At 40.9% G+C, this 12,478-nt stretch overlaps 1 protein-coding gene across 1 annotated transcript; it reads right to left on the reverse strand.

Annotated features, from left to right (window-relative positions):
• Nucleotides 1–1,012: 1,012 nt before the first annotated feature.
• Nucleotides 1,013–11,793, reverse strand: LOC143835359 (pancreatic alpha-amylase-like). Its single transcript, XM_077332841.1, has 10 exons — nucleotides 11,572–11,793; nucleotides 8,359–8,505; nucleotides 6,287–6,484; nucleotides 5,278–5,508; nucleotides 3,932–4,065; nucleotides 3,708–3,830; nucleotides 3,507–3,606; nucleotides 2,258–2,379; nucleotides 1,914–2,039; nucleotides 1,013–1,310 (listed from the first exon to the last, which is right to left on the reverse strand). The coding sequence occupies exons 1-10, from the start codon at nucleotides 11,737–11,739 to the stop codon at nucleotides 1,121–1,123; spliced, it is 1,539 nt and encodes a 512-aa protein (XP_077188956.1). The 5' UTR covers nucleotides 11,740–11,793; the 3' UTR covers nucleotides 1,013–1,120.
• Between the last annotated feature and the right edge of the window lie 685 nt (nucleotides 11,794–12,478).

Consider the following 12,478-nt stretch of genomic DNA (forward strand, 5'->3'; position numbering starts at 1 on the left):
ATTCAGCGTTCAGCTGGAGGGAAAGGTTAATGTGGAAAGTAAGAAAGGCAGATTGACATGGAACATAGTGAACAGAGCATGTAAAAAGATATCAGATTTGGGGAATTTTCTGTTACCAAAGCAGATCTTGAAGAAGAAAAGGGTGGTCTACAGAAAAGAACAACAAACGGCACCAAGATCGAAATGGGGTGAGAAAAAATGATACAATGTGAGTTGAGTAGAGAGAGCAGACTAGAAGGGAAAATCTGGCAGATGCATGAGACATGTCTATTCCCTTTGTTTACCCAGTTGATGACACTTTGGAAAGGAAAACCTATGTTTCAGTGTTAGAGCATGTGGTTACATGTCTTGGTCCCTTTTATTTATGGGGCTGTCTGTATCACTATGCTCCACCATGACAGCTCTGCTCATATCAGCAAGGGGTTCTGCAGGTGGTAGCCTGCAAAAGGGCAAAATCAACCGCTGCCCGTCCACATATTTTCTCTATTGTGGCTCCCACCATGTGAAATGACCTCCCTAGGGGGGGTCAGGCAAGCTCCCATGTTCCTGGCTACCGTAAACTGTACAAAACTGAACTGTTCAAGAGGGCTTTTTTGCACAGATAATAAGGCTGCTTAATACAAAATAGTTTCACAAACTTCCTTGCATAAATGATTGGGACATATAGTCTTTTATCTATCCTATTATCTAATTTCTGTATCGCTTAATATTATTAACATTCATGCTATGCCCCTGTTCTTTCCAGCAGTTTACAGTATTCTAACATCCTAATGTGTTACTTACTGAATATCCCATTGCAGTAATTGCCCCAACTTCCTATGCACAATCCAGTTTGAGTCTGTGAGAAAGGTGGATTATAAATAATGTAGAAAAATAAACAAAACATAGCACTCTGCTCTATGCTCATTCTGGCTGTCACTTGAAGAAGTGGCCAGACAGAGAGAGCTTTATTTGGCTTGGAGAAAAAATACCAGTTGCAAACATTGTTTCAATAAAACAAATGACAAAGACATTTGAGTTTTGCAACCATTTATTCTTTTGAAAGTTTCTAAATTATTATGTGTCACCCAGACATGATTTAGGAAGGCGAGATCAAACAAAGGCGTTTCTTTAACTTGACTTATAATTTAGCATCGACATGGATTGCAACAAATGGGTCTTCAGCCTGGTTGCTAATTTGAAAATGAGCAGTGCTGTCACTGTTGACCTGGATTTTAATCCCAGTGCATCCATTACCTTCCTTCTGCCCAGAAATTACATCACAGTAGGTACCCGCAGGAAGGCCGGTTTGCAAAGTTTGAGATAAGTTCCTATGAAAAGATGTGAAAGGAATCAAAAATATAGTTATCTTTTATCATTAAAATTTTCCTGGTGTGTAACTTGGTAGATATAAGATTGCCATACTGTTATGCGGTTCAGATTTTAGACCCTGAATTACCCAACCTTGGCTTCCTGAGCCAGGGTTGTCATCCCCCCAATGGGGCCAGGAAATTACCTGTTCTGCTTTTCACTGCTGGAAAAATGGCTGCTGGCCCAATGGTGTGATATCACTTCCAGGGAAAACCCTGAAGTGTTGTCAATCCTCTCTAAGAATTGCAAGAAACTCTATGGTTCTATCAAAGTTTTCCCAGTGATTCCTAGAGATCTGCAACATCGCTATATAACTTCTGGGTTTCCCAGGAATAGAGGTCATGCCACTTTTATGCCCCCCCCCTCCACATACACACAGTCTCTTGCTGGTTGCCAAGATCTTCCCTACTGTTCTGGGCATGGAACCAAAGCCACTCACAATACCTACTGCTGCCTTTTTAGGAAAAGTTCTGTGATGCTGAACAAGGTTGGTTTAACCATTATTCTGAGTATTATATAGCTTCATGTCCCTTGATAGACCTGAAGCTTGTTTGCCTACTTACCAGTCATCATTATTGAAGACAATAAATCCTTTGTTGCCACGCCCAAATGCCACTTGATTTTGGCCATTGTCCCACCAATTGGTAAATGGTTGTCCATCCACAACATTGCGGAAAATCACCATGTTCCTTTGGGGACAAGTTATGATGAACAGTAGTTAACTATGGTAGTATAAAGAGTTCTACTATATATTCCCCAAATCCAGCCGAGAGTTAAACATTATTAACAGTGCATTCCTAAACAGAGTTTAATCCTCTGAAGCCCAACATAGTCTAAAGATATCTTTGCTAAGGATGCACTCAGCTGTGTAAAGTAATGGTTATAAAGACTCTGTGGAGCTACCAACCTTATTTGGCGCCATCGATGTTCACAGACCCAGTCATTGCCACATGTTGTGTCTGGATTGATTGTAACCATTTTAATTGACCCATCAGCATTGCTTGGAGGTCCAACCCAATCATTAACATCCTGGTTGTTAAATGTAATTGGTAAAATGCAAATGTTAGAAAAGAGCAGGAAAAATCGTTAAACAATAAACAGGGTGCATTTACAGGGATAAAAAAGCCAATGTTGAATCGTGCAGGAACTCTTTTTAATATTCAGAAATGGAATGATCCCCTTTCAGGCTGAAATGGTGTAATCTACTTGATCCCTTCTGTGTTGTGCAACCTTGTGCTGCTGAATTTATAGAGCAAACTCCCAATTTGGTTAAGCTCTAACGTGAAGCTGAAGGAATGTCATCACAGTGGAGTGCTATCACTACCAAAGGATGCTAGCTATGAACCTCAACAGCACTTGTATTACTTATTCAGTGCAAGCTGAGTAAATCATTAGGTCTGCGGCCTTACATTCAAGGGCACTGTTGGGAGAAAACCAGAAGAGCCCTCCCTCCAACTGCATTTCCGATGAAGTTAGTGTAGTGGTAACAAGTAAAAGCGATATTTTTCATAATAGTAGGAATTATTATATTTATTATTCTTATCCCTAGTTATTACGAAATAATCACAACCATGTTCAATACTCAGTTCTGTTTGTCCAATTTAATGTTGAATACAGTCAAGAGCAGGCTTCTGAATTTTGTGGTGAAGCTAGCTCCTCCCATCAAACTCTCACTTTTTCCTCTTCCTGAAACCCGATGTCCTGAAGAAAGAAGGTAAATTTCCTGCAGCTTGTGAGGAGGTGGCATAAAATAGGGTTTTTTATTGTAAGCTGCCACAAGCCAACTGTGCCAAGAATAAATACAAGCATAAGTAAATAAATAAATAATGTTGCTGTAGTTGTCTGTCCAACCGATGTGTCCTAAATGTAATGGCATTTGCTATTGTACAATAAACATGCTATGGCTGTGGTAATTTTTTAGGGCAGTCAAAAAAGACCCTTCCTTCCTTTTAAGCAATCAAAAAAGCCCACTGGTTGGATCAAATTCAATAATCCTATGAATCTAGTATGTTGAATTGAAAATCAAGGTTCCTCTTTATGGCTGAGTGGGTCGTCTAAGTATAACACTAATCACTTCACAAAACTGACTTTAAAAATAAATCAATAATAAAATAATAAAATAGACATAACCAAATGATGTGCTATTAAAAACTGACCTTTCCATTCTCAAAATACCTTGGCCAACGGAAACTGGACATTACCCGGGTAAACCCATAAGGGTGAGCAAGCATGAAACCAACTCCCATTTTATACAGCCTGGAAAAGAATGAGAGAATGTATGAGAAATCAAGAACAAAATGCCTTTCAGTGAGAGGAAAGAGAAGGGGAAAAAGCTAGTCAGTCTTCGATTTCCTCACCTAGCATCCCAGAAAGTCAAAATGGAGGCTCCACCGGCACCATGGCCCCTCTGGTTGTCATGGTTATCCACAAATACGAGAGCTCTGTCAGATGGCATAAAACCCCAGCCTTCTCCCCAGTTCCTAAACAAAATTAATAAAACAATCAAATGAACTGCTTGGTATTTCAAACTGTGCAGTAGTCTAAAATTTGGGTTTGAGGGGAGGTTATATAACCTAGTTACCTTAAATAAGCCATCTTTTCTCCATCCCACTTGCGGATTACTTTTCCAAGCTTTGCCCCATATTTGAATTCAGTTACCCGGCCATTTCCAAAGTAGTCACTGCTTTGAATTGCTTCTCCACCCAGGTCAATTACCTGGTAAAAAAATCAGAAAAGTGAGGATCAGTCGCTAGAATTAGAAAAAGAAGAAATACCAAAAGAAATACCACAGCTTTGAAATTAGATGTAGATGGGAAAAATCTTAACATGGAAAAGCAAAGAAAGGATCCGAGGATGGCCTGTTTTGAGGTAGCAAGAAAGGTCATTCATGCATGAGCTTTGCTCCTGCATTGACATGACATATTCAGTATAATGTAGGCTGATTCACATTGCACGTGTACATTGAATGATGATTTACATGTGTGAATACTCCTAAATCAAACACCAGAGCTTTTATATTATATTCTGAGGTTGGCACCCTTTGGCTCCCCCACATAGATTGCTTCCCTTAGCAGCGGAATCCAGTTGACAAGGGGATCTGCTCTCCCAGCTGGGAACGGTGCGGATCCCCAGGGTGCCTCTGGACACCATGGGTTTTGGTGCAGTTCACTGACTGCTAGGTCAGGCTCCCTCTCCCATGTTGTGCCAACCCTACCATGAGGAGGTAATAAACGTGTGGCCTTCTTTATACCCAACATTGGTGTGTCATGTCTTATTCCAGCCTAAAAAGCCCTCCTGCAAGTCAATAGGGAATCCTCCACAATAGTTTGAGAGGTGAATTGGAGTCTGCAACAGATGAGGGAATCTGCACAGTCTCAACTTTCCATTACCATAAGATTCAGACAAGACCCAGTCTGTTATCATACAAAGCCCTGCATGAACACCACCCCCTGTATGTTAGGAGTATTTTCTTTTCTTTATTTATTGCAGCAAAGATTCAAAGTGATGAAAAAAATATTGAACATTATTTGTGCTAAATGAATAATACTAAAGAGAGAGTTCCAAAGTTCTTGAGTGGCTATTGAGAAAGTTCTGCTTCCAGCAGAGTATAATTTCTCCTTCACAGAAAAAATGGTACATTGAGAACAGGGCTGGACCCACTCATCTGAAGATCTGTAGGCATTTGTGTGTGCATGGATTAAGCATATCCTTTGAAATAGGCACAAGCTCAGGGCCAACTACATCATTTGGGGTGGGGATCAGACAAGGCATTTCCACACACTGATTCTGACCTTCCTGAATAGTCTGTGAATGGTGCAAATAACAACATTTTCAACACAATGACTATCCATTGCAGGACTGGGTCCTTGACATGTCTGAATGTGGTTAATATATATCCTCAACTTGATATTAGGACGTCCAGCTTACCTCTTGGTAGATAAAAGGCCTTGTCCCTTCAGCAAACCATTGAGTGTTCAGGTTGTTTAGCTTGTCTAAAAATGCTTTCATGTCTCCTGGCCACATATGCTTGGAAGCATCAATTCGAAATCCTGCTACTCCAATGCCAATTAGGTGATTCATATACTCAGCAACTTTGGAGCGCACATAGTCCTTCTCTAGCGCGAGGTCAAGAAGGCTAACAAGGCGACAGTCACGGACCTGAAAAGTTCATTGAGAAATTAGTATCCTTTTTCCCATCCCCAAAATACAGACATAGTTCAGCAGTGGAGCACAAACTTAGCACCTATATCCAAATTCATTCTATTGGGGAAAATCTTTGCCATGATCTCAGAGAGTATATCTGGAGCTAGAATAGATAAGTATTTCTTTTCCTTTTCTCCAATCTAAGCTCTATGATACATCAGTCTTGAGCAGTGGATCAGGTAAAAGGTAAAGGTATCCCCTGTGCAAGCACTGAGTCATGTCTGACCCTTGGGGTGATGCCCTCTAGCGTTTTCATGGCAGACTCAATACAGGGTGGTTTGCCAGTGCCTTCCCCAGTCATTACCATTTACCCCCCAGCAAGCTGGATACTCATTTTACCGACCTAGGAAGGATGAAAGGCTGAGTCAACCTTGAGCCGGCTGCTGGGATTGAACTCCCAGCCTCATGGGCAGAGCTTTCAGACTGCATGTCTGCTGCCTTACCACTCTGTGCCACAAGAGGCTCTTGGATAATTATTATAGATCGGTATTTCCCAAAATCCTATTAGCAGACGTATGTGTGTTTATTTTAAAGGTGCAAACACTTGCATACGCAACATTAGAATATCAGTGTTGTATATTCCTTGGACATCGATTCTTCATAAACTAATACTGCATACATAGGTAATGCTGGTGAGAACATGGAACACTGTAAGCTTTTTTTTACCATGTTAAGTATCCAGTTTAGCCTTGAATAATAAAGAAGTATTCAATGTAAAATTCAGAAGGTTTACCTGGTAAGGATCACCATAGTTTTCAATCTCTCCACTTCCAGTTTTGCATTTACCATCATTGAAATCCCAGGCGGAGTATGGAACAGCAGGAAAATCTCGGGTCATTGCATTAAAGTAGCTTCCGCAAGTAGTTGAGGTACCAGATCCAGCTGCAGCTCCACACATGTGGTTGACTACAGCATCCACATATATATGTACCTGACACATAAAAAGAGCCGATCATTCCATATTAATAAAGCAACGTGAATGAATATTGGTGTGTTCTTGTTTTGCTTTGAATAAGGATGTAAAGAAGAACATATGGCATTGCTGAACAATAAATGCTATTACCAGAATTCTTGATTTCCTTCACACAGACTGCGTTTTCCATGCTTTTCATGCATATTCATAACAGGATATGGACCTAAATCATGGTTCCTGATCAGCAGCAAAAAAAACCCTGAGATCTTCCCTGCCCCCCCCCCTTTTTTTTAAGCTGAGGAAAAAGAGTGTGATTAAAGTGTGGAATCCAATACCAGACAATGTAGGGATGGCCACAGGAATAAACAGTGTTAAAACGTAATTAGATAGATTCAGATCATTGGCATGTGGTTAAAACTACCAATCATCTTCTAGCAGCATTTTGTCACATTTGAACACCCTACTTCTCACCTATCCCTTCCGAGGCTGAGATCAATCTGGGGTTGTGTGTGTGTTTTTAAGAAGCATGGAATTGTGTTGCAATGCAATTCCAGTATAATGCAACCCAGTATAAATAAATTCAGCATAATGAAATGCAGTATAATGAAAAATGTCTGCTGCTGGCCTACAGTGCTGTTCTGGGTTGGGGAGGCTCTGCATTTTTTTTTTAATGCTTTAGGCAAGCCCACAGTGCAGCAAAGCCTCCCCAGCCCAGAGCAGTGCTGCAGGATGGCAGTGGGCGTTTTTGCTGTTTTTAAAAGGGTGTTGTCATGTAATAACACAACACATTCTTAAATATTTCTTAAAATGCCCCATCCTGCCCTGCAGCACGGTGGAGTAGCATGGGGCATTTTCCCAATGTTCCTGTTCAAACAGTTCCTTAAAATGGTGGTGGCTCTGTTTGGCAGCAGGAGCCAGCAGAAGTGATGCTGGGGTGGTGGTTTCAAGGGTAGGGAAAGCCCACCAGGATGGCCCAAGTTTCCCCAGGCCTGACATGTGCCCCCTCCTACCCTGCAGCAAGAAAAGGAATGCTGAGTTTCTCGTGTTCCCTTGCTGTGGGGCAACTGAGGGCCTGAGCTGCACCAGCCCTGGGACCACCCCAGACAGGCGCCAATGTCATCAGGAAGTCGGAATTAGCCCCATGACCAGATGAGCACTGAGCCAAGTCAAATTCCTCATTTGTAAATAGTCTCATAGAGGATAAGTCTATCAATGACTATTAGCCACAGTGACTGAGGGGAACCTCCACATTCAGAGGCACCAAGCCTGTGAATTCCAGAGCCAGGAGGAAAAACCAAGGTAAGTCCTCAGCCTCTATGCCCTGTTGTTGGCTGTAGCCCTGAATTGGCTGGCCACTGGGTAAGACAGGATACTGGACTAGAGGCAGCACCAGATTAGGATCTCAGTGAAGTGGAGGCCATAGATACTATTGCATTTAGGGTTGCCGGCTCCAGATTGGGAAACGCTTTATTTCGAATGTGGAACCAAAGCAGGTGGAGTTTGGGGAGGGGAGGAATTTCAACAGGGTATAATGCCATACAGTGGCCATTTTCTCCAGGTGAATGGATTTCTGTCTCCTGGAGATCAGTTTTAATAAGACATCTCCAGCCACCACCTGAAGGTTCGCAAACCTAGTTGCCTTCCCAACCCATCTGGAAAGTGGTTTGAAATTTTAAGATTTTAGGTCATCTGGATGTTTTCAAAATTAGCCCAATTTAAATGCCTCCATCTGAATCTGAGAAGAGGGATCCATTTTGTCTGGATGAGCATCAGCTGAACCATACAGATCTCCTTAAACAACTCATTCTCTAATTGGAAAATATATATCACTGCAGTGGAACTACAGTCACTTTAATCAGAAAGTCTGTACCAGATCTCAACAGATCACTTACTCCCACTGCATTGCATCTGGTCACCATGTCTTGAAATTCCCTCTCATTTCCAGATCGTGTACACAGTTTGTAGCTGATGGGCTGGTATCTTTCCCACCAGGGCCTCATTGGACTTGTAATGATGAGGTTTTCATTTGGAGGAGAGATCTGTGAAATGAGTAATGAGGTCATTTCCTTGTACACAGCACTGCAGCTTCCATAGAAAACTAGATTCACATGGCACTCCAAACAATAGAAAATTTATCTAAATCCAGTTGATGCCCAAGGTTGGATGCTGCTGTCCTGGAATGAGAAAGCCACTACTATTTTCTACAAGATGCTGAAATAAACTTAGAACATGCTGAATCAGTATATCCATTGCTTCCAGTTATTTGTACCGTAGCAAGCCCCCAGGCCTGTGCATGACATAATGCAGCCTTTTTCAACCTTTTGACCATGGAGATACCCCTGAAATGTTCAGGCTTTAAGGATCCCCAAAAGTGGTAACATGCTTCTTTACCATTTCCATTGTAGAGAAAGAGAGTAGGCCTGTAAGGCAACAAGGGGAGTGAGCTCCAATGATGTCCAGTGATGTCCAGTGATGTCCGTGGCCATCCCTGGAACCCTGACTGAGAATCCCTGACATAATGTAGTAGGTAGTCCACTTCTACTGGGTATCTGTTACCTTCCATATTGGAGAAAGAATATGAGGGAATTGGAACCCACATTAAATATGCGTATATGGTCAGACAGAAAGCCATGCAAAGAGCAGATAGTGCCTTTTTTTGTAGTGGCTCGAACTGTGTAGGACTCTGACTCTGAGTCATTTAGAGCAACAGAAAATAATCTGAAAATCAGTTCCTGCTCATGCATCACCAGCAACAGTCAGCCCATTGGATCAGTAAACAAGGCATACATTTCTACTGAGGCTACAGAACCTTACAACTGATGGACTGCTTCTCATGACATTCCATTCTAGGAGCCTGATCCAACAGGCCCTGCGTGAGAAACTGCTGCACTGATGTTGCTGCCTCAGCTACTTCCAATCATAAAAACTAAAAACAAAACAGTATACCTTCACTGCATCCCAGGAAAGTACAAGGAATACATTTGCTGAATATCAGTAGATCAAGTGGTGATTTACCATGATTCCACTTATAATACTAGACCTACTTGTTAAAGCCGGTTATTCTTATTGTCCTGACAAGGGGGGAGGAAACATCTAATGTACATGTCCACCTGATTGGAAATCTGCTACAACTCTCCTTTCCTAACTGATTAGGTTACAAAATGGTAATTTGCCACTTACACAAATGGGTCAAACCAGAAGAGATGTTCAGAGTCTATTTGCAGAGCTTGCATTTAAAAAAAAATAGTGGTTAGGGCACGAGTACAAGTTTCACCTGGGACTGCAATTTGGACTGGGGGTGGGGTCAAGCCTCCTCCCACATGCACAGTTTGCCTGACACCCCCCCCCCCACACACACACACACAAACACATTGGGCTGTTCCATGGTACAATAGGGTTCTCAGCCCTGCCCCCAAGCTGCAGCAGGAATATTTGGGGCAGAGACTTCAAAATGGGGGTTATACAATGCTGTAATGTCGCTTCTGGCTAGGAACTCAGAAGTGATGGTGCCATTTCAGGATTTCTTCCCAAAATTCCTAGAATGTCACCACAGTGTGCTGATGTCACTTCTGAGTTTTAGCAGGAAGAGATCTTGTAGCCTAGTGCAATGCAATTACCCACCCCATTTCTCCCCATAGTCCCACTGAGTGGAAGCATCAAAAATAGATGCTGATTATGAGCAGACAAGCAGCAACCCTAGTATTCACACATGATCTGTTATCAGGCTCATTCAGAATGGGAACTCGCACACACACTCATACAAATCGCAGTCCTGATCCAATCAGAGCGTCCACACGTGCTTTTTAAAAGGAAGGAAATGCTAGAAACTCCGCATACAAAACTCACAGTATCGTATCTCATTTGTAGCCCTGAATTTAGAAGATCTCGGGGTAGTTTTCATTACTTATCACCCCCAATAACATTAATAGAATAGTATGTCTGTACAATGGAATAATGAAAGCCACAACAAAACGTTTTCTGTTTTAACCTAATATAGCATGAGGCCAACACTCCCAAAATGGTTGTTACTTCAAGCTCAATTCATGTTGAGAATGTGGATTCAGTAAATCTGTATAAAGGAGATATATTACAAAACAGCTTATTGGTTATGAGTTTCTAAATCAGCACACATTTTGTTTCCCCATTCAAACCACTTGTTGGCAGCTATTCATATACTCAGTAATAACAAGGACTAGATTTTGCTTCTGTTTTTTTATTGTTCTCAAATTTCACACGGCTGTGCAGTCCACTACAAATTCTATTATAACTAGGGAGATTTCTCAAACAAAGTCTCAAATACGATCATGTGCAATATGTCTTTGATTTCAGTTCCTTCAAATAATTTCATCAATGTATGCAAAAATGCAGTCTTCATGTAATTGCATTTACATTTCTAAAATGACTATCCATTCAGTGTTTTAGTGATTTACCCATGGACTTCAGTCAAAAAGTACACCCCAAAAGTCCTGATCCAAAGACATCAACATTTCTTTTCTTTTTCTTTTTTGCAATGTTTTATCAGTGTTCATGTTCACATCTATGAAAGAGTGTGTGTGTCTGTGTGTGTGCGGGGGGCTATGAACCAAAGGAATGGAAAGCTGTAAATAAGCAAGCATAAACATAGCTGTGTATTTAAAAAATGGAAATTGAAAATGAAGCAATGCAAAATTGTTAACACATCAGTTTGACTGCTGAAACAAGATAATCTAGCTTGTCATGCCAGACTCCAGGGATAAATTCAGAAATATTCCTTGTTGAACTGCAATGTGTAGAAGGAAGTAATTACAGGATCATGTGAGCATAAGTCAAAATTTTCAAGGAGCTACCCCCAACATGACAGCTAGGTTAATCAGTCCAAACTTTGAAACAGGTCAATAAAAAAATCTGTTGCTTTTGAACTTCAAATTTGTCCAAAACACATTGACTGAACTATGAAACAGTCACTACAAGTCAGACTTTGAGAACCTCAAATATATCCTGTTTAGAAGGTACAACTTCATGTTTATTACTGTAATTTATGTTAAACTTTTATTTTAACTGAAAAAATCAGGAGAAAATGAGAAACCATAGAAAATGCCTAGCATTGTCATGTGAACAGGACCTACCTGAACTCCAGCAAATCCATTAGGTGCCAAATAACGTTCACATTCAGTAGCAATGTCAGCCCATCGCCATTCAAAGAGGTGGACAATAGATGTCCTTCCAGGCTTTGTATTTGGGTTGTACTGTGCCCGACAAAGCTCAGCAACTACTAGGAGAAGAAAAACTCTCATGGTGTCTCGAGCCGTGACCGACTGCGCTCTGAGTTGCTCTCTTTATTTATATTTCTGTAACAGAGCAAAGTGCATATCAACCATGGGACATTTAACACGATTGGCTATATTTAGGTAATTGAATATAATCAAAGGTCATCCGCTTGATGGCTTAAAACAAATGCAAACAGGTGAAGATCCAGGCCAGATTCCCTGGCTAACAACTTCAAACAGTGACCAGGATAAGATTAGGGTAAGAATTCTGCTTTTTTTTTCATGTCTGTGTTCTCAGCTGCATAGATTAGATGTTTCAGCAATCTTTCCGAAGTTCCACTGATGTGTGAATTTAGACATTCCATAGCTACACAATGTCATTTTTTTACATTTACTTGAAAAAATAATTGTACATTGCCTCTCGACAAATATGTGCCTCAGACGACTTGAACCAATACCAAACCCAATTATAAAATCAATCCATCATCAAATAAATGCAAGGAAGTCTAAAATGGAATTTAAACCATAGACCTACTAAAAAGAGCAAGAGAAGCGAGTAGTGAAAGGCACAGTGTATCAGAACACCAGCAAATTGTGACTTGAGGTACAGGAGCAAACCCTCAAACCACTTAAGTAAAAGCCTGCTGAAAAAGGACTAGTCTGTATTTTTTGTTTAATGCTTATTTATTTAAATATATTTATACTACATTTCTCCATCAAGTGATGGGACATCAAGCAGTTTAAGGATAAATGTAACATAAACAGA

The sequence above is a fragment of the Paroedura picta genome, chromosome 4, assembly GCF_049243985.1.
Source record: "Paroedura picta isolate Pp20150507F chromosome 4, Ppicta_v3.0, whole genome shotgun sequence".
Taxonomy (NCBI): domain Eukaryota; kingdom Metazoa; phylum Chordata; class Lepidosauria; order Squamata; family Gekkonidae; genus Paroedura; species Paroedura picta.

What these genes read in the sequence shown, in the direction of transcription:
- LOC143835359 (XM_077332841.1), bottom strand. Translation starts at nt 11,739, where the DNA reads ATGAGAGTTTTTCTTCTCCTAGTAGTTGCTGAGCTTTGTCGGGCACAG. An exon ending in ATGGATTTGCTGGAGTTCAG is followed by an intron (nt 8,506 to 11,571) that starts GTAGGTCCTGTT and finishes CTCATTTCACAG; the next exon opens with ATCTCTCCTCCAAATGAAAA. An exon ending in CCAGATGCAATGCAGTGGGA is followed by an intron (nt 6,485 to 8,358) that starts GTAAGTGATCTG and finishes TTTATGTGTCAG; the next exon opens with GTACATATATATGTGGATGC.